This window comes from Dermacentor silvarum, chromosome 1 (genome assembly GCF_013339745.2).
Source record: "Dermacentor silvarum isolate Dsil-2018 chromosome 1, BIME_Dsil_1.4, whole genome shotgun sequence".
Taxonomy (NCBI): domain Eukaryota; kingdom Metazoa; phylum Arthropoda; class Arachnida; order Ixodida; family Ixodidae; genus Dermacentor; species Dermacentor silvarum.
In genome coordinates this window covers 190656091-190681384 of record NC_051154.1, presented here as the reverse complement: position 1 = coordinate 190681384, position 25294 = coordinate 190656091, and the positions used below count along the sequence as shown (strand labels likewise).

Sequence of the window (25294 nt, the reverse complement as noted above, 5' to 3'; positions counted from 1 at the left end):
CCTGCTGAAAGCCGTGAGTGACCTCGTTTGCGTGACTACCACACGCAACGAGGCAAGCCTATTTTATTACTTATTATACAGAGCGGACTTCCCTCTGCAAGTGTGTTTTATTGCCCACAGCAATAAACGTCGTTGAGTTGACTCGCTTGTTGCCTTATTCGCCCGAACCCTGCGTAGCTGCAATTACACGCGCTACGGGTTGGGGAAGACCCCCACAAACTATGATCTACCACCATGTTTGCTTAAAAATGACAATGCCACGAACTGGCACGTGAAAAGTTCTCCAGGAAAGAAGTATTGCTGGTTACTATCCGAAAAATGATTCATTGGTAGCTTATCGTACACTCCTTTGCCAGCTGTATTGCCTGCAGCTATTCAACACACAGCGACCTTACGCATGACACATGGCAGCTAAACACAGACTGGTGTCAATGTAGCAGGTTTGCATGTGTAACATTCTGTGTTTTGTCTGCAGCTTGCACTGTGCATAGTTTTTTGGAATGGTAACTAAAAAGTAAATGTGTAGAAAGCATGTGTTTGGAATAATAATATTAGTAAAAACGGTGCTTACTACTAAGTGTGTCTCCGCTATTCACTTATGCCGTGCATTTTTCAGTTACATCGAATATACATGTGGCCTGGAGCATTGGCCATTTTTTTTTTTTTTTCATCATGGATATCACTATCGTGCGCAGGCAACACACACGGTTAAGATGGTCCTTTTGCAGCATACAATGATGTTAAAGCAACAGGCGTTGTTCCCCCTGTGCTGCCGTTGAGTCCGTGTGCCTTGGAAGGGCCCAACCTGATTACGGCAATAAACACCGCAGGTGGCGCTAGTTGTCAGAGTGGTAGCACCAACATACCAGTGCATTTGGCCTTTACTGCACCCTTCATGGCAGTAACAACACACTTTACACATTAAGAACATAATTCACTCAGTGATACTTAGCATAGGAAGCCAAACAGTACTCTTTATTTTAGTACTATCAAAGCTATAAAATGGCACTTGGACACTAATTCCGTGTGTAATAACTGAACCAGTGGTGGAACAGCCATTTGACCTTTGGCAAACATCCTGGTGCAGGCAGAATGCTGATGTGGCACAGCATAAACCATTTTGGTTGCAGTGGAGAACAATCTATACACCAGATGGTCTCAATTTCAACTGAAATAGCCAATAACTATAATGGAGCCAGCTGTATGTAAATCAATGAGGCATTTGAAATAAAACTTACCGTATTAGTTTCTATAATATGTAACTGAACGACTTCCCTGTGCGCATATCGGTATAAAGCAGCTTCTACCATTTCAACTTGCAACAGGCATTTGTGTGTCCATGACATTTCAAGCGAGCAAGAAAAACATATGATTGCGGAATAAGGGCATATAAGGAAGACGACGCCCATGGACGTGCACTCCTAACCGAAGTTACAGTTGAGCTAACATGCAAAATCTCTCTTGCATAACTGTGCCCTGGATCACATGAAAGCATTTTATATTACAACTCTGGAATCTGCTCTTCTGATCGTGCAAGGTTGGAGAAAAGTTCCCCTAATATGCTAATTATTTGTCAGTGATGGAGTACGCATATTACAAGACATTTATAAAGTGTCACTGCATCAAGAACTATGCCAAACAATGTGCAACTGGATATTATACAAGGCTTCTTTTTGATCCAACAGCCTCCTAGAGCAAGCTTCGTGGCACGCTAGTATGAGGGGTAACCAACTGCAGCACAAACAGCACAAATAACCGCACAGTGGCAGTACGTAGAAACCTATGCTGAAGTGAAAAGCAACAAGGGAGAGAAAACTGGTGAAAACAGTGAATGGAGCAAAAACGACATCGGCTATGGCCACTCCATTGACTTCCAGGATAATGATGATGATAGCACGCTTTAGTCTTTGGTTTGAGTTTTACCAGTGTGGCAGAATCAATGGGAACGAGGCCTTCATTCTTTTGCTTTCTTTGGCGCAGGATGGCACAGAGCAATTTGGCGCAATTGGCGCAGCTGTTCTACCACTGCTGAACTGATGACACACTAGTAAAGTGGGATGCTGGATGGCTACATGCGCAATTCTAAAGAACATGAATGACTGCATAAAAAAGGTCTACAAAAGTTCAAAGCAGTAATTTAACAATACTTGAAGTACTCAGCTTCCTTAATTTTTTTCCATGACACAGCTGAAGTCAAATTGTTTCCACAGTTTGTTCCACTTGGGAGAGACTTTCCAACTTAAACTGCAAAATTCCAATGGACTTAAATATCAAGCCAATAAGCTGCTACAGCAGCACAACCAATTTTGATTCCTACACAGGAAAAACACTCTTCACTAAAATACAAGCTAAGAACAGCTCATTCAGATGAGCTAATATGCAAAGTGGCACGGCTTCTTGCTTCTGTTTTCCCAGTTGGTAGACACCCTGATTTATACCCAAGTCCTTCAATGCTTTTCATGCTAATGTGTGGTTGCTCCTAATCCTCTCTGTCACTCACCAAATCAGTCATCAGAAATGGTTTGTGAAGTGCCACCCTTGTTACGTATGTCTTCAACTGACTGTTTAGGAACTATGGTCAGTAATTTCATTAACTATTCACGCATCACATTGCTAATTTTTACGATTAGGAACACTCAACTAGAAAGCTTTTATCAGCTGCACGTAAAAGGTATGTAACATCGTAGCTTCCTTTTTGCCCACATTTTCTTTTTGCCCACATTTTTGCAACACTACCAAAACTACTTAATATGCAGGACTAATGAATTGGTCCCTATAAATTGCAAATTTAGATGGCTGCAACATAAACATCTCCTGCTCAATATGCCTTTAAAGCAATGCACTGCCTTCAATCATTGGCCGCATGAAGACTTCGGCAAAAGTAAGCCTCCTTCCTCTGCCCAACGAAAATTGTTCCTTAGTCAATGATGCACTCAGTCGGACCTAGTTCTCAGCAGGGCGCTAGCTCACCCATAGTGTGGACGAGATATTCCAAGATAGGTACAGACATTAAAGAAAACTGGTAATACAGAGCAACAGAAAGAGTTCAATGTACAGAATGCTTGACTTACAAAACCATCCAGTTTTGGGACATCCTGTGTGCCAGATTCCAGAATCATGAGGTGGTAAAACTTTGGCTTGATGTGTGAACCTGTGCATACACCATTCACATTTCACATTAGGCAAAATTCATTAAACCATTAAAGAAAATTGTACCTTTCACCACACCAACTGGCACGGCATTGAACAGAAGCAGCTGTACTAGGTTATTACGAAGAAAGCATGGTTTCCAACAGAAAAACATTAAAGAAGTCGTGACCCTTCTGGCAACTGTAACAGGGAGCAACCGCGAAAGGGAGCTTTCAAAACAGTCAAGAAACGCACCAATCCTAACTGCTGACCTTTCTGCATGACTTAAAGTCACCATTCTGTATGGTCACTGAAGTCACCATTCTGTATGGTCACTGATTTGCATATTGAGTATTTAAGCATTATATATTTTCATATTGTTCCCAGTGCACTGCAATCTAAATATTCTGCGATGCCCTGTCTGGATCCTGAAGGTATCAAAAATAACCATGCTGAAAATGAACTATTCACGTGAAGTACTGCTTTAATGGCAGGAGCTGCCACATGAGTGTGGTCACACCAGCAGCAGTAGACCAAAAAGCGGCTGTCCAAAAGAACAAATTCCACACTGTTGTATTTTATACTTTAGTACTTTGTTCTGTTAGATGGTAGATAAAAAGGACTTTAGAAGCTGAACTAGAATTTGTTAGATCTCCAGTACAATTCAAACTGGAAACAAAAAGTGAATACTGTTACTGGTACAGGGTGTTGCCATCATGTCACAACATGACTGATAGACCACAGCCACATGGATATGGAACGAGAAGCTAGACTAATAGAGAAGTACAACAAATTATGTTGTCAAGATGCTTCAATAATCTTACTTTTATATGTAAACACGAGGAGAAGGCACAAACTCACTGGGCAACCACTGCATCTCATATCAAAGGTATCAATGTTTTCTACAGTGAGACATGTTTCTAGCCCAAGGCATCGCTAAAGGCATTATCTGAAAAACATTTCAGTTCAACACATAGCTGTTCAGCACTTGAGCTATGGTGAACAAATGTGAAAACACAGTCCATTTGCAATTATTCTGGCTCTGATAGACCCCGATCCATATACCACATAATTTGTGTTACTCTCAAGCATTTTGCAAGTTTTTTTTACATATTGCTATTTCTGTGGCAAAATATAAATACCTATTAATAGTTCTGCTACTTTTATATTATTTTCTGTATGAAGATGACGTCTTTCTCACTAGTGTAACAATTTATTACATTTTCAATTGCATTATATGCAGACAAAATTTAACATGTCACATACATTTCATATGACAGCCTGGACAAATTATAGCCATTTTTGAAGGCTCGACTTGCAGGTTTTCCCTTTCTTTTGTCAGCAAAATTGATTCTTAGATGTTTATCATACACTGGATAATAAAATTTTGGCCGGCACTGGAAGCTTTTATGATTTGTGCCATGCTGTCTCAGTGTGTGCCCTGTTCACACATATCTTTTTTTTTTTTTTTTAAAGTTAAGTTGCAGGTAGAACCTCTGTCTACCCCCACATGCAATTAAATTATTTTCAAATGACTCAATTAGCTAGACTCTGCCAGCTGCTGATGGTAGCGAGTTGTTAAGGTCAGTTAGCACAAGTTTATAGCTCCATTCTCAATGTGAGTCCAGCACATCTAATGTTCAGAGACTAGCACATGTGCAGAGCTGAGATTTGCTGCAACACAATACCAACAACAATAAAAGAGATGCAACTTTTACGACAAATAAAAAAGAAAAAAAATAGCAGTTGTGCCCATTGAAAGCAAGAGGTAGTTTATCGTTGCACTCAAACTTCTTGAACAATGTTCTAACAATACGCAGGGGCAACGTGTTGGCGCAAGGTGGTGTGCTAGGCAACTAATGCTGCACAGCAGAAACAGCACACTGGCAGCTACCACGCTTCCCACAATTCTGCCGTGATGTGGAGCATCACTAGCAATGTTGCAGGCGTTGCAAGACTTAAGACCAATAGAAAACCACCAGGGTTTCTAAGCACTGAATTAAAGAATTAGATCGTTTAAGCTAAAAGTTTAGTGCGCGTTCTACTCGGACCACTGTATGAAACACAATTTGGTATGTGCACAGATGCTCAGCAGGAACACTAGTGTGTGTGCACACTAGTGCACTCTCATGCCAGCAATAGAATGCATAACGCTGCCCTGGCTCTGCTGCAGGGCTGATTGAGTGGAGCATGATGGTGCGTCCACTTTGTTTCATAGTTTTTGCAGCGCAATGCACTTTGCATCATTTGATGCTTCGGAGACCCTCCCAACTCTCGACGTGCAGGCCACACATGTGCTGCAGATACTACGATAGCACGACGACGACGCTCACAGTGTGAACGCACTTCAAGTGTCTGTATAACTGCTATCACAATAAAACAGAACATACACTGACCTGACTAGTCAGGATATAATTAAATTAAACATCAGGTTGAATTTCGCAAGTTTTTTTCAAAACAAGAAATGTTTTAGTAACTTTCTCTACATATTTTCCTGACCTATTTGTGATTCTGTATTCAGAGAGGATACAAGAAAAGGATCCAATATTGAATTAACTTTCAAAATGGTGTTTCAATTAGTAACTTTCACAAAATGAGGCATTTTAGAGTAAACTGTATCACAGAAGAAGCCTCAAAGAGAACAGCAAGAATATTCTGACCATTTAAAGAAAAGGCAAAAGGAACACCATAAATTACATCCCAATATTCTGTGGAGCTAATTCATCAGCTACTTTGCAGCAGGTGCTCCATGAAGCACCCTCATTTAGCCACAATACCAAATGTATGATGGGGAGTTGTGCAGCACACAATCGTCAAGACATCATTACCTTCAAGTGAAGATATGAACAGCTGCAGTTACATCACCTACGCTGGAGAGATGGAAAGCCAACACAATACTTCTCCTTGCTCTTTATAACCTCAAAACAGCTGCACATCGGTGACCGCAGCACTACTATATGGCCCAGCACTTGGTTCAACCATGGGCACTATAGCCTTGAAACTTTTTATGGTAGACAATACATACCAATAAAGTTAACTTTATCTTTGTGACCTTGCTATTAAAGCTAAATTTTACATTAAGAAAAAATATAACATTATATATATACATTAAGAAAAAATAGTTCAAAGAAATTTCCAGGCAACCAAATGACCTTTTGACCTTGCATTTATTGTTTTTCATCAAGTTAGCAGAAAACATTTTTTTTTAAGATGCAATCCTGCATTTTACTTTTTCTCTGATGTACTTAAAGAAGGCAGAACTGCTGAGCAATTTTTTTTTTTTTTGCCAGCCAGAGCACACAAGGAATGTAAGCCCATGATTTCACTCAGCTCATTTCCGTCAGGAGCCATGAAAGTTTGGAGAAACTTGGACTCTCCCCTAGAAGAGCTTTAGTACTGTGGGGTCATGGTACAGGCAGAGTCAAAAGTTTAGAAGATGTGGGTTCCACAAAAAAGTCAAATGTCAGACCAGCAGCCATTGTAACCAAGTAATAATCAGAACAGCACAATACTATGCTAGGTACACGAGTACACAAAGCACATTTGAAATCCAGGTTGCGTGACAAGACTCACGCAATTCCTTCCCCCCCCCCCTTTTTTTTTTCAGACCTCGCATCCTGTAAGCTTTTGACCCTACTTGTACATCATTGTATGGTTGTGATGAAAAATTTACATAGAACGAATGAGGAGATGAACCAGTGGGCATTTAAAAAATATTGCATGAGGTTCTAACTTGACTTTGCACTATATTTTTTGGCAATGTCCTTATCAGTTCCATCGAAATGTTTTTCCAAGACTATAAATTGATATATGCGGCAATATCCTTTTTAGTTCCATCAAACATTTTTTTTTTCAAGACTATAAATTGATATGTACAAAGAGGGTATGGAAGCTTCAAATTAGATGAGTACGTTAATTTTAAATGGTCTACGCATGTATTGGAGATTTTATTTTGATCAATAATTACTGATTTATGACATTTCCCCAAAACAACCACGTAATGGTTTTTTGAAAAATGAAAACTGAATATAGACAGATCCTGTTTAACGATAAACACTAAAATTAGCAGTTAAGCAATATTTCATGCAAGGAGGGTTTATTTGAAGCAGTTAACTGCATTACAGAATATCATAGATAACTTGGCTGATATGAAAAGATGTAACTGCAAAACCAGATTTAATGATTGACAGTATGTTTGGTGCTTAAAGAGACACTAAACAAAAAGAAAATTGTGCAGATCCCACTCAATGTGGGAATCGACGTTATGCGAAGCATTTTGCAGGCAGCTGGCTATGCAGCATTGTTTGGGGTTCGGCAAAGTGTTACCAGGTTGACCAATGTGTTAGTGTAAATTTAGTATTTGTTTATGTGACGAGAGCGCAGTGAACTAGAATTAATGCGAGAGTGCATGTGTGTGAAGACAGCAGCAAGACCACGATACCGACAATTGCATGATTTCTACAAACGATTGAATTTATGTGAACGTGCAGCATGGAGGTGAGAAGTGGGTAAGACATGCAGAAACTAAATGATGATGGACGGCAGCATATGGTATCACTTGATGGTAGAATTGTAGCACAAATTGAAGCCTGTGTCTACTTATAGCCATTCAGACGAGTGGTGTGGTGCACTGCTTGCCTTGGCCAAGCCGCGACGACGCTGCGATAGTGAAATTCGGTGCACCAGGTCTTGAGTAAGCAATCCGGTAAGAAGACAAGGGCAAGTCCGGTATGAGCTTAGGGAGGAACGAGGAGGTGGCGCATTGCTGTCCGGCGTTAGGAAATCAACACTCGTGGGGAACTTGCTTTTCAATCACTGTTTGAACAGATGCAATCACCTCCCGGTATCCTGCTGCCGAGATCATACGCAGGCCATCTGGCTTGAACGCAGGTAGCATGAAGGATCAGAGGCGAGTCGGATTACGAAGCTGGAATGACGAGGCAATGACCATCACGACATCACGAAGATGGCGCAAGTTAGTAGACAACTTAGTCCTCTGGGTCGGCATAAGTTCATGTCATGGTAATAATGTTGTGCCATGCATGCATGACATCAATTTATAGCATTCTTCTCATGCATGTCATGACATTCATAGAAATCATGTCATGGCTTGACAGACAAGCCATGATATTCACTCATGGAATTCATGCCAATCATGTTATGACATGCATGACATAACATGCATATTATGAATATATCCAGTTAAAAAAAATGCATGTTAAGTCATTTAATCCATTAAGGTCATGTCATTCACCTTTTTGGAGCAGATAAATTGCAGTCCAGAGCAGAAACATGCTTATGAAGCAAGGAAACAATGCTCTGGAGCAGTAACTTGCTGCTCTGATGCAAAGAGGAAGCTCCACAAGCAGTTATCGGAAAATGACGCTGTACGAGTTAGTACTTTCTGAAAAATTGCATTCGTTATGTATTGTACTAGGATGCAACATTTTTCTTCAAACTGCTGCTCCATTTTCATATTATACAAAAAGGGTAAGATAAATGCAGATTGAACCTGAATTCACAGTTAATTCTGCACTTCAATGAAGAGCTCGTTCCTCCCAAGTTGTCATTGGCTAAGCTATCCCTTTCATCTGCTACATACTTATCTGTCAAAGCGCTTCATCCACTAAACTCATGTCCACAAGTTGATATGTACAGCCGCCCAATTGAAGGAAGCTATTTTTGTAGTTGTCCTCGCAGGCATAGATTATAGATGGAATAGCGTATGTGTTGTGTAGCTTATGTGTTCATGTCTATTTCCTAGTCCCGTTGTCATATTTTCTCTTTTTCCATGTCCGGGCAGACAGAACACTCAGTAAGAAAGATGAGGTTATGTGGAGGGAATTAGAGACGGGGGTTTTTCCCAACCTCGTACTCTACAGCAAGTGGCATCCAGGAGTATTCGGTTTAAAGTGCAAATTCTGTGATGAGGCTGCAAATCTGGTTCATATAGTGTGCACATGTCCGTCTAAGCATGATAGCTCGCGCACTCTAGAATCCTGGGAGGCTTTGCTCCGCAGCCCAGACACCAACGTCCAGCAGGACATCATCGCTCAAGCCCTTGCTGCTGCTGTGTCTTAAGATATTCTGGCCGATGGCTAGGGGGCGACGGGGGAGAAGGATTTCTCTCGTGACGTTCATTGACTGGTGTTTTTAATAAAGTTCTTCCTCCTCCTCCATGTCCGGGCAGCATAAAATTGTCCATACGCAAAGGCCTATTGAGCAGCTGTGCCCTCACAGTTGTGTCACCATAATTATATAAAATAATTGTTTCTAAACTACACACAACAGATGTAAAACATTAATCAAAAGCGTCTAGATACCACAAATAGATCACGAAGCAACTGCAAATACAGTAAAACCTCGGTGATACAAATCTCGCGGGGTCGCGTGAAATATTCGTATCACCCGAAATTCGTATCATCGAAACATACACAATATCAAGAAAAATGAATTTATTTTTACCAGAAAAGATTTCTAATAGTGGAATCCCATTGATACCTTCCTCGCCGCTGCGTTTTCCCGGCTGCTACGTCGCGTTTCGCGGTCCCGACCTAAATCCCACTGACTTCCATGTATAGTCGAATCTCGATAATTCGAACTCGCAGGGGCCCAAAAATTTGTTCGAATTAAAAGGACTTATTTTTGAAATATTAGTGCACCATAGCACGACGTACGAACGGCGCGATTCGTGAAATATCGCGGCGCGCAAGCACATATCGAGCGAGGGCCACGGAACTGCCCGCGCTCGCTTCGCGATAACGGCAGAAAACGAAACTTCAGGGAGCGGGCGGCGCAGGCACGGCGGGAGAACGAGATTGTGGTTGTGAAGAGGCGACGGGCGCGCGCGCGGACCGTCGCAGGTGGCGAAGGAGGGCGGCTGGGAAGCGGATTTGGCCTCTGCAACTCTGTCGCTTCGGTGGCTCCCCTCGCCCTTCCTCTCATCACCCTCGTAGCCCTTCGACTGTCTCCGTGCGCGTCCGCCGCTCCCGCCGGCCCGGCACCGCTTAGCCCGCTCCCTTACGCTCCCTGAAGTTTCGGTTTCTGCCGTTGAAGCGAGCGTTGGCCGAACTGGGCCTCCGCCGTTGCTTACCTCTGCGCTGCAGCCGCAGCGTTGGCTGAGACGTCGGCACGTACACGCGTGTTCCAGCGCCACGCAGAAACGGCGACCGTGGCGTGACGCCGCGGTTCTTTTTTTTTTTCCTCTCGTCTCGTCTAAGCTTTTGCTCTCTGGCGGTGTCGGAGCAATGACGGTCGGAGGTGCCGCCATGTGATTTGGCGCGCTGCTGAGAGCATTGTCGGTGCGCGGTGTAAGTAGCAACAAGCGACCGGCACGTTGCAGATACGACGCACCCGCGCCGGTGCCGTTACTGCCGTATCCTGAAAGCGATCTGCGACGTGCGCATAGTGCGCGCCCGCGCGGACCTTATTGTCAAAATGATCTGCGATGTTGACAAAGTGCGCCTACCGCCAGTAGCTTGGTATGCGCTGTGCCTTCGACGTTTAGTTCGCGTTGAAGCGAGAGACGGCGCAAAGGTCAATTCGCTCGCAGCTGCTGCTGCGTTACCGTTGCTTCACCTTAATTTCGGGCGAAACTGCGGCTTTTTTTCTCTCTCTTTTTTTTTTTCGCGGTCCCTTGAAAAACGTATCAACGGGACGTTTTCTTCTTGTCCAAATCGTCAACGATCGCCTTCTGAAAGGCGTATAAGTGCGCGCACGTGATCTTGAGAATGTTTTCGCACGCCACTGAACGCCTGAGCAAGTCGAGTGTAGGGCCGTCGAGGCTGCGCCGCGGTCGTCGTTGCAGCATTGGTCCTCGTCTAATTTCTCGCTAAGCATCGGCTAGGCTGTGATGTGGTCCGGTCCGCTCGACATGGGGCCCAATGAGATTGCGCAGCCGCGTGACGTAGTGGGTTGCTTCGCGACTATGGATCCCGCCCAGATCCCGCTGTGCCGGCTTGTCTGTCCCGGTGGCCCCGCCGGCTCGGCCGCCGCCGCTGTTGCTCACGCGTTCGTATGATCCGTAGCGGCGCGGCAACACGTTCGGAACAGCCGATTTTTTTCGTATTGTGAGCAATGTATTTCGGCCGGGGAATGTTACGAATTCGTATCACACCGAAATTCGTACCAGCCGGGTTCGTATCACCGGGGTTTTACTGTATATAGCACTTATAGTGAGAAATCATGTGCCACGGAAGTGCACACAGTGACAAATCACCATCATCATCATCAGCCTATATTTATGTGCACTGTAGGACGAAGGCCTCTCCCTGCTATCTCCAATGCTTGTGAGTCTTGTGCTAACCGATTCCAACTTGGGCCTGCAAATTTCCTAACTTCATCATCCCACCTTGTTTTCTGCCGTCCTCGACTGCACTTCCCTTCTCTTGGCACCCACTCTGTGACTCTAATGGTCCGCCGGTTATCTACCCTACACATTACATGGCCTGCCCAGCTCCATTTCTTCTGCTTAATGTCAACTAGAATATCGGCTATCCCCGTTTGTTCTCTGATCCACACCGCTCTTTTCCAGTCTCTTAATGTTAGGCCTAACATTTTTCGTTCCATTGCTGTTTGAGCGGTCCTTAACTTGTTCTCGGTCTTCTTTGTTAACCTCCAAAGTTTCTGCCCCATATGATAGCACCGGTGACAAATAGGCGTCAATAAATGCAAAAAAAAAAAAAAAATAGAAACCTTGCCCTCCAGCCAACTTGATAAAGTATCGGTCCTATTGCAATATGTCCACCACTGATTGATTTTTTGCACTTGCTGTGGTTATTCAGATTTTCCCATGACACTGCCACATTCTCCACAGACCTTAGCGGATGGAGGAAGGGAGGGGGGTCCCGGGCCCTGCCTGAGACATTATTACGTTATCATCGAGATGCTCAAGAGACGAGTCGCTGTGAGAAAGATGAAGAAGTCAGCCTGGGCTCTTGGCACGAGCAAGTGTCGGCCTGGCTGTCTGGTTCAAGTGTAAATATAGTGTAAATAGCCTCTTTCGTGTGTGTCTTTCGACACGTAACATTCTGGTGGAGGAGCGGTTCCAGTTAATTTTGTGCCTCAATTCATAAAGCAATGTTTTGTTAAGAAACTAACTGGAACGCCAATGCATTTCTCTGCTATGTTTGGGAATTATTATGTTGAAACTGGTGTCATCCCGAGAATTCGTTCCAAGTGGACCCGCCTTGCGAACTCCAAGGCTACAATTAGTAAATTGCAACATGGGCCATGAGGTAATTAGTTAAAAACTGACTTAGTGAATTTTTGTTGATTAGTCGATTATGCATTTCAGTTTTTTGTGTAAGTAATGTCCGCCTCTTCGAGTTGACCAGCTCATTAACTAGAATTGGGCTATCTGCCACAGGCAACCTTAAATAAATTTTGAATGTGTTCGCTGAAACACCCTGTATAATGAGGTAAGGAAATGACAACAGCACCATGTTATTCATACTATTTATGTAATGACGTCATTCATGTTACATGCATTTCATGCCGGAAATGCATTTCATGTAGCAACCGGAAAACGTATCAAATGATTGTAGTTTGGTGATGCACTGAACATCGATGCCAAAAGATTGTTTTCCGGGAACGTATTACTAGGTAAAAAAGAAGCGTAACCGTACAGGGTAATTTGTAGTGTCCTCAATTGCGAACGCTAGTGCCGGGAAATCGTACAAAACAATATCATGTGAACGCTCTTCTACTGTATATGGCATGCCGCTCTCCCTAATCAAAGGCTTCTGAGAAAACGGATAACAATTTCAATCAGATGCTGTGCTCCACAGTTAATGAATCTTTATGGCATCATCATTTCAGGTCTGAAGTCTGTCTAAACACAGAGTTAATCCAGAAATATAAAATAGAACTAACTACCGTATTTTCTGGTGTATAAGACACATTTTTTTTCTGAATTATTTTGTCGGTGCGTCTTATAGAATGGTGTGACTTACAGACGTCACACCATTTTGAGTTGTGGAGGTGACCCTTACATGAACTTAAATGATGAACATACTACTTGAATTGATCACGCTGTCCTACGTTCACACTGGGCTCAACGTGTCATGCTGTGGTACAAGATGCAACAGCAGTGTATCGCATGCTGATGCTCAAACGCAAGGCACTAGCACTTCTGTATATCACATGAAACACCCATAAGTGATTCTACTTATTTGGATAGACCTCAAGTGCACACAAGACACAGCTATCAAAATTCATCCACACAAAAAGCAAGAATGTGGCAAAGGCCACAGAGTATTTTAGGAAGGGAATCTGTCTGGCCACAGCAGCACATGCGAGTAGCCCGATAGCGTCACGGTTGGGCGAGTAGAAAAAGGAGTTTTTGACGTAGCCCAACAGATTATGCCGTAGGCATGTTCCCATTGTTTACTTGCTCTTCTATGGATCAACATACAAAAAATTGCGGTGCCGTACCATATTTTGTGAATTTTTCCAGATTTCATTCAATAATGTCAATAAACAGAAGTGATAGACATTTTAGCAGTAGTAATTGCTTAATACTGCCCGAATAACATCCCGTGCTGCCCCTGAAAGAGCTACCAGCGGTGTCCCTGAGCAGAAGACGTCTGCAGACACCACGAATTCACTCGCTTGCATGCGGTGTGCGTGCATTGGTGACATTGGGAGGCATAACACTGATTAGTGCGCGATGTGCTCCAACGAGCAAACTGTCATGGTTATCTCCGCGGTTTGCAGGCTTTTTATCTCTTGTTCTAGCTGGCTTCTGCATTTTGCCGGCAGCACCGGTTTCTCACAATCAGCACATACTTTTCATGCTACCACAAAGACGTGCGCTTTATCCGTGCCATTTGTAGATGGAGCGGTAATGTGTTGTGCCAAACTGCAACAGTGGCTACGCACACGAACAGAAGTTGTCGAGGCTAGTGAATGACTGATGGGTTTGTCAGCAAGGTAGCTGTTTTGACGAGCCTTATAGTGCGATTCTTTTTTTTTCTTTTTTCTTTTGTTTATGCATTTGTCGAAGATCAAGATGCAATATTGTTTTTTTTTTTCTCCTTCACATCGGTTGTGCTAGTCCACTGTCAGATGTGCTCGTGCTTTAAATATTCTCAAGGTAGTGTTTCTGCATGGGACAAGGACTTCTGAATGGACGTGCTGATGCAGTTACCAAGAAGGCTCATAATAGGTTGGTGCTGAAATATTCTAGACTTCGACCAGCAATGTGGTGCATTGCAGGCTGAAGAAGCTTCGGACAAAAGTCACTTCTTTTTTGCGCTATGCCTAATTAGACTGCAAGCAAGAACGAAGAAAATGGATCAGTTTGTGTAGAAACTTGGTCATAGGATACTACAGAAGTAGGCAGAGCACATTCAATGGACTTCACCTTTGTACCAGCGTTGTACGGATTGTTGTAAAACACCCTAAGCTTCTCATGAAGCTATACTATCACAGGAGTTAATGATTCGAGGCACTGGCCATTAACAATTCTTTCAATCATCTAAGGCACACAGAAATGGCAATAAGTACCACTTGTAAAAAGAAAACATAATAAAGCCCCTAGAGTAAGTACCATCGAATCTCCATAATTCGAACTCAAAGGGGCCCAAAATTCGAGTTAAAAGAAGGACTTGTTATTGAAGTATTCGTGCACCATAACACGATGCACGAACGGTGAGAGTCGTGAAATATTGCGGCGTGCAAGCACACTGCGAGCGAGGACCATGAAACTGCCCATGCCGGCCAAGGCTCGCTTTCCCGATAACGGCAGAAAACGAAACTACAGGGAGCAGGCTAAGCTGGTGCCGGAACGGAGACCGTCGAAGGAGGGTGAGGGGTGCGGAGTTACAAGGAGGGGCGGGTCGTCGATGATGAAGTCATTGCCACTAATCCTAATCATGTTGGTGTGCTCCCTTTTGTTGCGGCATCGCCACGTTCGAAAGATAATGAGAATGAGGTACTGGGTGCGCCTTCGCATCCTTGTATTCAGGGTCCGTCTTGTGGTACAGAATCGAATATGGCGCACTGTCTTCAAAAGCCCTTTCCACTGGGACGTCTCGGTTTAGACTCGTCATTGTAAAAAAACAATCGCAAGCCATGACAATCAAAACAAGAGCTAACGCGACCAAACCAAGCCAACCAAAACAAGCACAAGCGAGAGCTGACATGAGCAGATGATAGTGTGAAACAAGTGGTCCGGCTGAACCAGATGCGAGTATGAACAGAGCGGTCGGGCAGGTCCGCATGACATGTTTCCTGCGCATACGTCACTGAAGGGGCCGCTCTTATTGGTTTCCTCTGCTCCTGGCTCGCTTGAGCCGCGTAAAATCAGCCCTAGACCGATCCCTCCGGCGGCGCGTGTTTTTCCTCCAGTGTGGCTGGGCATTACGGTGCAACGCAGTAACGGAGACCTTGCCATTTGAGGGAGGATAAAATTTGACATTTTTTTTTCTTTGCACGTGCGACGTTGAGGGATTCTCTTAAGCTTTTCTCGCTATAGCGGGGTCAGAGCAATGCTGGTCGGAGGCATCGCTGCCTGATTGGGCACGGTGCTGATACCATTGTCGGAGCGTGGTATGTTCGAATTAACCGGGCGTTTTCTCTCATTGGAATACACATAACTTTGACAGGACCACAGCATTAGTTCGAATAAACCAGAAGTTCGAATTGCGCGTGTTCGAATTAACAAGATTTGACTGTACCATTCCTTAGAACAACGGATACGTGACTTTTTATGCTGTAATCGAAGATAATTTAGTAACCAAGGCAAATAAGTTGTACTTTGCCCCTGAAAACCATTGCCATCACAATGTACATAAGCAGTGCAAAATATTAAGGTCCCCTTACCAAATACTACATTTCCCATTCAAAACAAAATCTCATGTATAGTTGCTCTGTAAACCATGCACTTGTTTCGTAAATCTTTAAAGGCATTTGGAGCTGGGGAAGAGGCGCAAGAAATGAGCGCCTCTGTTCACGCGTAGAAGCATCTAGCGAGGGTGTCACCTTGAACCAGCGAGCCTCTGTGGCAAGTGTGGCTGCGTGCGCTTTCCCGTTCTCCACCAACCAACTTGAACGACGGAGGGTGCGCCGCAAGCGCTGTGCCCTCCACCTCGACTTTATTGGGACATCAAAGCAAGCACTGTTTCGCCTCCCAATAAATTCTTTCTCCATAGCCAAATGCATAAAAGTAACTTGTGGGGATGCGCGACTCTCACGCGTCTCCTGTAATCCGGCTTCACCGCGGGGCTAAGTGCCAGTGGCGGTCGTGGTGGTTGCGGCGTAGTGCGAGAGATGGCGCGAGTGTCGCGATGCTAACGCCACCGAACGGCGGGGTGACTTGGGAGAAAAAGGTCAAAGGGGCTTCCTCTTTGGATTGGGATCGGCGGCGAACACGCACGAACGCTTCGCGCGTGCCCGGCCCGCTTCGCGCGACCGTCGCGCGAGGCTAAGAGCAGCACACTGGTATGGACGAACACGGATCGTTCGAGCGCGCCACCGTTCGCGTGACTGTACACGTGAACGACTAGGCGATGGTGTCATAGCATGGGGCGAATGTATTCGCTCGCTATCAGGTCGCGGTGAGTCGGACTTCCTTGATTTGTCGCGTGCCCGTCTGAATGTTCTATTGGTTGTAATTCGGCTAGTGTGCATTAGTGTATGAAAGGTGCAATAAATGCCCTTTTGATTGTTTGCACTACTGTGTTGTCGTTCCTTTGTCCCAAGAGCACATGTGTGAGACCCCACAAACTCAAAGTTTGCATAAAAACATCAACTGGTTCCATGCCATCACAAAAGCAGTTTTCAATTATAGCACCTCTGCGCCTAAGAGCCCAGCTACTCCAGCCACAAGAGCTACGTAAAACATAATCATGGCAATGCTACAATGCTAAGAAAAAAAAAAAGTTCACTTTGGAGGGACCAGTTGTTCATTACACCAAATGTGCCTGTGGCATATAATGTGGCATATAATAGGCATATAATGTGGATACACACTTTTCTACAAATATAACATTTTTTTCTATAACAACTAGCTTGGGAAACATTTTGCATTTATCATATATCTGGGACAATGCTTCAATTATGGTTTTTCTTCCCCCGAGATTTATTGCTAGAAGATGCAGTGAGCTTAACTACCAGTTAGTTGACAGCTTTGCAGAAAAGACAACTTCCAATACTTTAGGGGGAGTACATGCATGCAGATCTGTGATAAAGTGAGCACAAAAGAGGAGATGGGGCCAGGAGATTCAATCAGCCCACCTGCCCATAAATGTTCCAGTTGTGCTGAAACATTTTAGCACAGACCAATAGGTTGATACTTATACCAAAACATACCTACATAAGCATTGGTGGGCATTGCTGCAGCATATCATGCACTGCAGTGGGCTAAAATTTTCTTTCTGAAGCCCATGGCTACAGCTGCATTAAAAATTGTTTGTTTGCATTATAATCATAATGTAACATAAATTCTCAAAAGCCCTCTTTGGTATATTTCTGCAAATACAGTACTGTTATGTGGTATATTTATTAGGGAGATCCTTTGACACCAGCAATAATCTGACATACCCAGGTTTACAATAGGTAGGGTTGACTGTACTACTCTGCACTGCTCTATTATGTAATGGTTTCCATTCCAAACTTGCTGCTGATGGTGAGTGCTTTTGAACATCTCATAGAAAGTTTTGTAGCCATTGTGATCTCATTTATCACAAATACATTCAGAAATTATGTTATCAGAAAATGTACTCCTTAATTTTTACTGAAGACAAAAACATAATCCAACAGCAGGCCAAAGTGCAGATCAACTTATTCAACAGACGCGTCATGGTACAAAAAATCTGGCCCATTAGATTTATCGCTTACTATGTAGAAGAAAAAGAAAAGAAAAAAAAAATGCCTCTTGTCAGGGATAAGAAGTTTAAGCTGAAAAAAAAAAAAAATGTAAGAGAGGGGGTGGGGGGGGGGGGGGGCGAGACACCTCACTGCTCACTACTGCAAAACATCAACAGTTTATGCCAATTTAAATAATCAGACGTTTAAAATGCAGAGTGCCACCAGTGGAGCAAACTTGGTGGCAATGCTTTAGAAACAAAAAAATAAATAAAAAGTGAATGGCAGTGACGGCAGCCATCACTTCTGATGCCCCTGCATGTAATAATGCAAGTTCATTTGCTGGTGAACGACATAAAACATACAGTAATAGCTACACAGACGGCCAGCTTTATCCCCCACCTGCTACTTTGTACTCCAGTGTACTTATCAGCCAGGAGGGAGACCTCTTGCATGATGTTTCAAAAATCTGATTCTAAGCAACACTGGTCTACTTAGCTAGAATTTGGAAAGCCAAGCAATCATGACAGCACTTTTCAATGCAATCACAACAGCCAGTAATTAGTTTTTAATGCATAGTTAAATGCAAAATATACAAAATAACTTCAGAAAAAATATATCTTGGAATCTAAAAGAAGAAATGTAGTTGAAGGCAACATTTGGCAGCAGAAGCCATAGAGAAAACGCAAGTGAGCTGAACAGTCTCTTCAATTTCAACTGTGTACTTACTGGCCGCAGGTCAGCCTGTGATCTACGGATAAGCGGGGGTAATTAAATTCCATCAGCTGCATGGCAAGTGAATAAATGCGGTACAAACATCCTGTTGCAGCTAAGCAATGCACTCATAAAGTGAAAAAAAAAAAAAAAATGAATTGTGCGCTATTTTGTGCAGGCTTTGACACAACATATTTTTTGTACAGGACAAAAAAAAAAAAAAAAGGGGAAACTGAACAAGAAAAAGTTTTTCTTGGTCGGTGTTCCCTTTTTTCATCATGCCTCTTCCTGACCAGACAGGATTCTGTCAAACCCTGGATTTCATTTTTTGTACAGCTGCTCACTTATCACACTCAAATAAAACTGGCTGTTCAAAAAGAATTTAATTTGTAGCTTCGTACTACAGTAAGGTAGACGACAATTTTCTCTTTCATGAACCTTCCTCCACCTTGAAAGAAGGGAAGGCATGCAGACACGAACACAAGAGAAGAGAACCAGACAACCGTGTCCAGGTCTGCACACCTTCCCGTCTTTCATGTTGACTCCATACCAACTGGCTTTCTGTATTTCCTCCACCTTGTGAGCTTCCGCAGAATCATTTTCCAGCATCAACTTCATTAACCTTATACAGTGTAGACCGCTTATAACGTAAGTCACCGGAGTCGTGAATATCCGCACTATAAGCGGTACCGCACTATAACCAAAGCAACAATTTTCAAGGCCCGCACATGCAAAACATGTGCACCGAGCAGCCGCGCGTATGCGGCAGTCGAGGAATGCGGCGAGAACGTTTGCATTCAATTTACAGTCGAATCTCGTTAATTCGAACCAAATCACGCGGCGGCGCCTCCGACCGAGATTGCTCCGGCCCCGCCATAGAGTAAAAGCTTAGGAGAGACCCCTCAATGTCGCGCGCGCACAAAACAAAAAAAGAACGAAAAAAAAAAAAAAACGCGGCGGAAATTTCACCCTCTCTCACAATGGCAAGGTCGCCGATTCCTGCGTTGCGCCGGAACATGCGTGTACGCGCCGACGTCTCAGCCACGCTACCATAGCCACGCTACCATAGCCACGCGTAGAAAATGGCAGTTAACCCTTCTTTCTCCTATATGCTTCCTCTACTTTCTAGTCTCGTGTTGCCCTTGCACGGTGCGGCTACGGCGCAGAGGGAAGCAGCGGCGCTGTCCCAGACGGGCCAACGAAACTGCTCCCCCACGCCGGCAAATGCCCGCTTCCCGATAACGGCAGAAAACGACACTTCGGGGAGCTGGCGCCGGGCTGGTGGAGCGGCGGCGCCTGCACGGCAGCGGGCTCGCATGGTGACAGTCGAAAGTGAGGGAGCTACGAGGGAGGACGAGGGAAGCCACCGAAGCGGCGGAGTTGCAGAGGCGAATCCACTTCCCTGCCGCTCTCCTCCCTCACGGTCTCCGCGTGCGCCCTTCGCCGTGCCGTGCCGGCGCCGCCCGCTCCCTGAAGTTTCGTTTACTGCCGTTATTGTGAAGCGAGCGTTGGCCGGCGTTGGCAGTTTCGTGGCCCTCGCTCGCTATGCGCGCCGTGATATTTCACAACTCGCACTCAAGATTCTGGTTTCAGCCTCACTGGCTGTTCGTTCGCACCACGTGCCCTTCTCCTCCACTTTGTCTCTCTTTCTTCCTCAAGCACTCCTTGGGGCGCCCGTTTGAGGGGAGCATTCGCCGTCTCCGCTGACTTCCGTACTCCCAGGCAGCCGCACTGTAATCGGTATTTAGTTTCCCGCAACTGCAATATAAGCGATACCTGTATACATGGAGTGCTATGGGAAAATTAACGGGAGTCTGAAAAGACCGCACTATATCCGGTCCTGCACTATAAGCGGTTACGTTATAAGTGGTCTATACTGTAGTATGTCTGATCGTTCAGTCATCCTTCAACATCCTTGAGCGAAAACAGTGTCCACACGAAATCGTACAAAAATGGCCGACGGCGCAAAGAGTAAAGACGCAATGCCGGGTTGGTGTAGTGACTTGCTACATCAACCCGGCATCATGTCTTTCCTATATGCAAACGCTCACACAATTCTGATGCTGTGTGGGTCACCGTCATCATCGTCTTCTATGAGTAAGCAAAGTAAAAACACATCAAGAAATGCTCCATTGAGGTCAGATTTCTCAGTGACTTACTACACCAACCTGGCATCGTGTCTTACCTACATGCAAATGCTCACGCAACAATTCTGATGGTGTGTGGGTCATGGTCTTCTATGAATAAGCGAATTAAAAGGATGACTAAGCGAAGTAGACAAAGCGAATTAAAGGCATCAGGGACTTGGGCTTTCGCCTTCAAGTCATCTTAGGGATAACATTTGAGACACTGTCAATCTTTTATTAGTATTTTGCTGCAGTGAAAATTTGGCTACAGGATGCACCATTGTGTTTTCAAGGGTAAAGGAAATGCAAGGCAACTACACTAGTGTGAAATGAGAAATAAGCGTATGGTAGAAAATTTGCTAATGTAAAAAAATGACTGATTATAAAGAAAAAAATTACCAATCAGAGGAAACAGAGATAAAATAACTCAACTTCTATTATTACTGCCACATATAAACTTTCTCTACATGCCTTGTTCCAAAGTACCAACTACAAATCTTGCAATACCAAAAAACTCAAACAATTAAAACACCACACCTCAAAATGTCTCGTATCTGTGTGCATGTATTAGTATGAAAACATGCATGTATATTTCTATGTAGGAGCACAAATATTCTTCAGTATCTCAACACAATATGATATTAGTCGTTGCACAATAGCACACAGCTATTTTGTCTGAAAGGCGAACCATTTATCAGCCCTATAAACTTGGAAACATTCGCTAACTATGTAAATTAACAAGCATGACGTCAGCACGCACAGGAAAACAAACACATCACACTTGATGACTGCGGACGTCCATTCTCAAAATGCTGGCATGAGGAAGCGCGGCAGCAACAGCAAGCGAAGTTACCTTCGTGCTGTGTATCACTTCAATGCAAACTGGGCAGCGAGAATGGAGCACACAATGGTATAAGCCGCCGTTGCAACTAGACTCAGCCCCTGACGCACATTGCTGTTAAGATAGGGCGCGCGCAGCCACGCAATGCGCAGTTGCTGCGCCGCCCCCCTCCCTCCCCTCTTTAACGCCATGCATGCAACGGAATACAGTGTGTTTCCTCCCGGCTTTCCTCCCTTGAACGCGGGAGATTAAGCCCCGATCGTCGGCGCTGACAGCAGAAATGCACCTTGAGTGTCCATATAATTGCTATCGCAATAAAAGTAGACACACGGTACGATTCGGCGTCCGATACAATCGTACCCACCGGATGCCATATCAGACGCAGAATCGTACCGTGTCTCTCCAATTGTAACGTGCAGTTATATTATCGCCCAAATATCCCTAGAAATACCTTGGTGCCGATTCTACCGGGCACATCAAGTAATGAGACCCTAGTCGACACGTACGGCGTTGAAACAACTTAACAGAACATACATATGCATACAGACGGACGGCTCGAAAATACGCGACAGCGCACTGACTCCCGACTGCAGACGCATTTACACAGATGGCAGATGGATGCAGATGAAAAAATTTGCGCGAGCTTGCCGTGGTCGTCAGCGCCCACCGTGGTCAACACGTGCGATGCTGAAGACAGCGCACAGCAATGCCGAGTGACGTGATGCGCATTCCCCGCCTATGTCTGTCGCACAGATCGTCCTTATAACGAGCTTAACGATAACCCACAGAAACCACCTGCCATATAGATGAAAAAGCTCTCCTGTTTTCTGGAAGAAAACTGGAAAGCAATAATTTCTAAGCAATAAAAGATTGCCATTAAGCACAGTATTGCCCATTATTAAACTGAAAACCCCATTGGTAATTATGGCAACTTTGCTATTTCTTCAGCTTCAGAGGGAAAAAAAATACTTAATTCTATTTGAGGGACATTCCATCGATAAAAAAATATTTTCCAGACCTTCCTATACAAACTGAGTTATAAGCCCTGGCATACTAATTTTGGTTTTCCCTTTAATAAAAGTAGAGCATACTATGCATCTCAATTCATAGTTACTGATAGCTAGCAAGATTCTTGTTAAGTTATGTGATTAGCCTCCTGAGGATTTGCAGCGAAAAAAATTTGGAAGCACAAAAATTTTTGTTAAATTTTCTGATACAGTCAAACCCATTTATAACGAACTCGATAGTTCTGCAAAAAGCGGCCGTCATATCCATAGTTTGTTATATATGGACTCGCCCTTAAAACGCTAAAGAAAACAGCCGCATTGCAGCTGGCATCAGCAGTTGCAATTTGGGAGCACGATGGTCCGAAAAACAAATTTTCAGTGTCATTTTTGTTCCTGGTGCTTCCTAGCACCTAGCAGCAAACTTTAGTTAGAAACGTTCGTCTAAAGAACGAAATGCGCCGTTGTACATTTCGAAACTGCAAGCACAGCCACTATTTTTTATTCGAGAGCTTGTGATCTTTTCGTGAAGCTGAAAACACGTCTCATGGGAAAGACCAGCGGCGACACCATGGTGAGACATGTTTCAACAAATACTGCGGTTGCTGGATGTCACCCGGCCGCCAACCACGATGCTGGGACCAAGGAATGCCTGGGAAAGTGCATTAGAAGCCATTTTGTTGTGGCCGCAGCTAGCCGCCAAGGCCGTTCGACAGACGAACCCGCTAATGGCTGGGCCATCCCAGGAATCGAGATGCACGAGATTGGGTCAAACATGACACGTCCCATCTATGAGTGTTCCCTTCGTTCTCTGTGACCGTGAGCCGTGTGCGCCCCAGGCTACTTTTCCAAGTGTGTTCAGAGAACAAAGGTGCCAGAGTGTTTATCCGCACCCTTGTCTTCAAGACGGAGCTTTCGGCGACTTTGGACGCTCCGGTTGGAGGAAGGTGTGACCGCAGGTTTCCATGGCCTAGGGATCTAGGGAGGACAAAGTGCATTTAAGCGAACCTTTTCGGCTCATCTGGAGAGTGTTCTCCTAGAACGATGTAGTCGACTCAGATGTAATAGCGCGCTGACATGCTACGATGTACTGCGCGCCGTAGTCTGGTCAGTACGAGTATCCCCTTGTTATGCAAATTAGTATGCCTTTTCTGTGTCAATAAATCCTCTGCTCCGTTTCCTTTAACTCTTGACCTCGTACTGTTCATGAATGAAGCAACCCTTAGTCAAGTCTGCTCGGGCTATGGCGTGGGCCCGCTTAGCCTCTGTGTGACGCCCTGGTAGCATAGGCCCGCTACCTGTTATGTGACGCACCGGTGACATAAGCTAGGAGCGACCCTCAGTTGACGCCAGACTCCGAGACCAAGACTTCCGAATCCTACAGTGCTCACAAGCAGCTTCACAAGCAGCTTCAAAAGGAAGCTCTTGTGAAGCACAAGGTGTCTCGTGTGCAGCTATCTAGCTGCGTGCACAAGTTGCAGTTGCATACTGTAACACCAGGTATTACACCATGTAAACTGCGCATACTGATTGCGAGGTAGTTTCATAGCCTTGATATCACTACACAGACTGCCATGACTCTTCGATGCAAGTAATGGCGCCTTCTCGCAAAGTGCGGACTGATGCTGAAGAAGCAAAGCGTAGAGCTACGTGCATGGCTGCAGCAAGGCAACGTCAGGCACAACAGACCGCTGTGCGGACAGCAGCACAAACCGTAGCTCGCTGTCGCAGCCGGGCGGACAGTGTGGTTTGTGCTAAAAAAAAAAAAAAGAAAAAGAAAAAACGAATGATTTTGCCACGGCGACGAGCTACGAGGAAGCAGCTCCTGCAGCTTACACTGTGACTGTGCTGCATGTTTTTTACTCATTGCAGTAGGCATGTGGTTTGTTTTTTACTGCATTCTTTAGGCTTGCGAAGAAATGTTTGTCAGGTCAGGGATGATGCAAAAGCCTCCTCATACTTGGTTACTGCGTTTGATCAGCTTTTCTGTGCAAGCAAGGTGGATCTACTGTGCATTCAACTGGTGCTGGAGCTTCCACATGCTTTATTCAGTTCCTGTATAATACTGCACAGTAATGAGGAGTGTTGCACAATATTGTACAGTAATGAATAAGGGCACTTGCAATGGCAGTGTTCAAAGTGCAAGAGATTAGACAGCTAGTAAAGTTATGGCCATAGGTCGGTCTGAAGTTGACTGCGTGTTCTTGTGGTAGAAAAAACCCCACTACGAAATGGATTGCTCGTAATAATTTGTGCACACGCTGATAGATAAAAGCAACCCACAGTGAGAAAAATAAAGTTGTACTTGACCTTAGTAGAACACAATTATCAAAATAATGCGCACTCATAAGGATCTACCGTTGTCTGAGACATCGCTACAACAGCCTATATGTAAGATTGGAAAATTGGCAACCCAAGAGAAGCTTCTATGTCTTCACTGCTGCTGTCATTTAAAAACTATGTTGCCGAGTCAACCAAAGCACAAATATTGCCCCTTTTTATTGAAGAACTGCTAGGAACACTGGAGGCTAGTTGGGACGATACCTCCAGTCGAGGTTTTATTTTTCCTGGTTCCCAAATCTGCCAAAAACTGTCAAACCTGACAAATAGTTACAGGTCAGGCATCATTTTAGACGATGCATGATTTGCTAGTACAGTATAAACCACTTATA

General features: G+C 44.4%; 1 protein-coding gene across 4 annotated transcripts in view; it reads right to left on the bottom strand.

The window, feature by feature from the left end:
- LOC119436549 (E3 ubiquitin-protein ligase UBR4-like) overlaps nucleotides 1-25294 on the bottom strand; it is a 465665-nt gene that overhangs the window by 302793 nt on the left and 137578 nt on the right. For all 4 annotated transcript variants that reach the window (XM_037703422.2, XM_037703424.2, XM_037703425.2 and 1 more), the window contains one exon: nucleotides 3072-3151. In XM_037703422.2, coding sequence (XP_037559350.1) covers nucleotides 3072-3151 — 80 coding nt within the window. The remainder of the gene's footprint in view (nucleotides 1-3071; nucleotides 3152-25294) is intronic.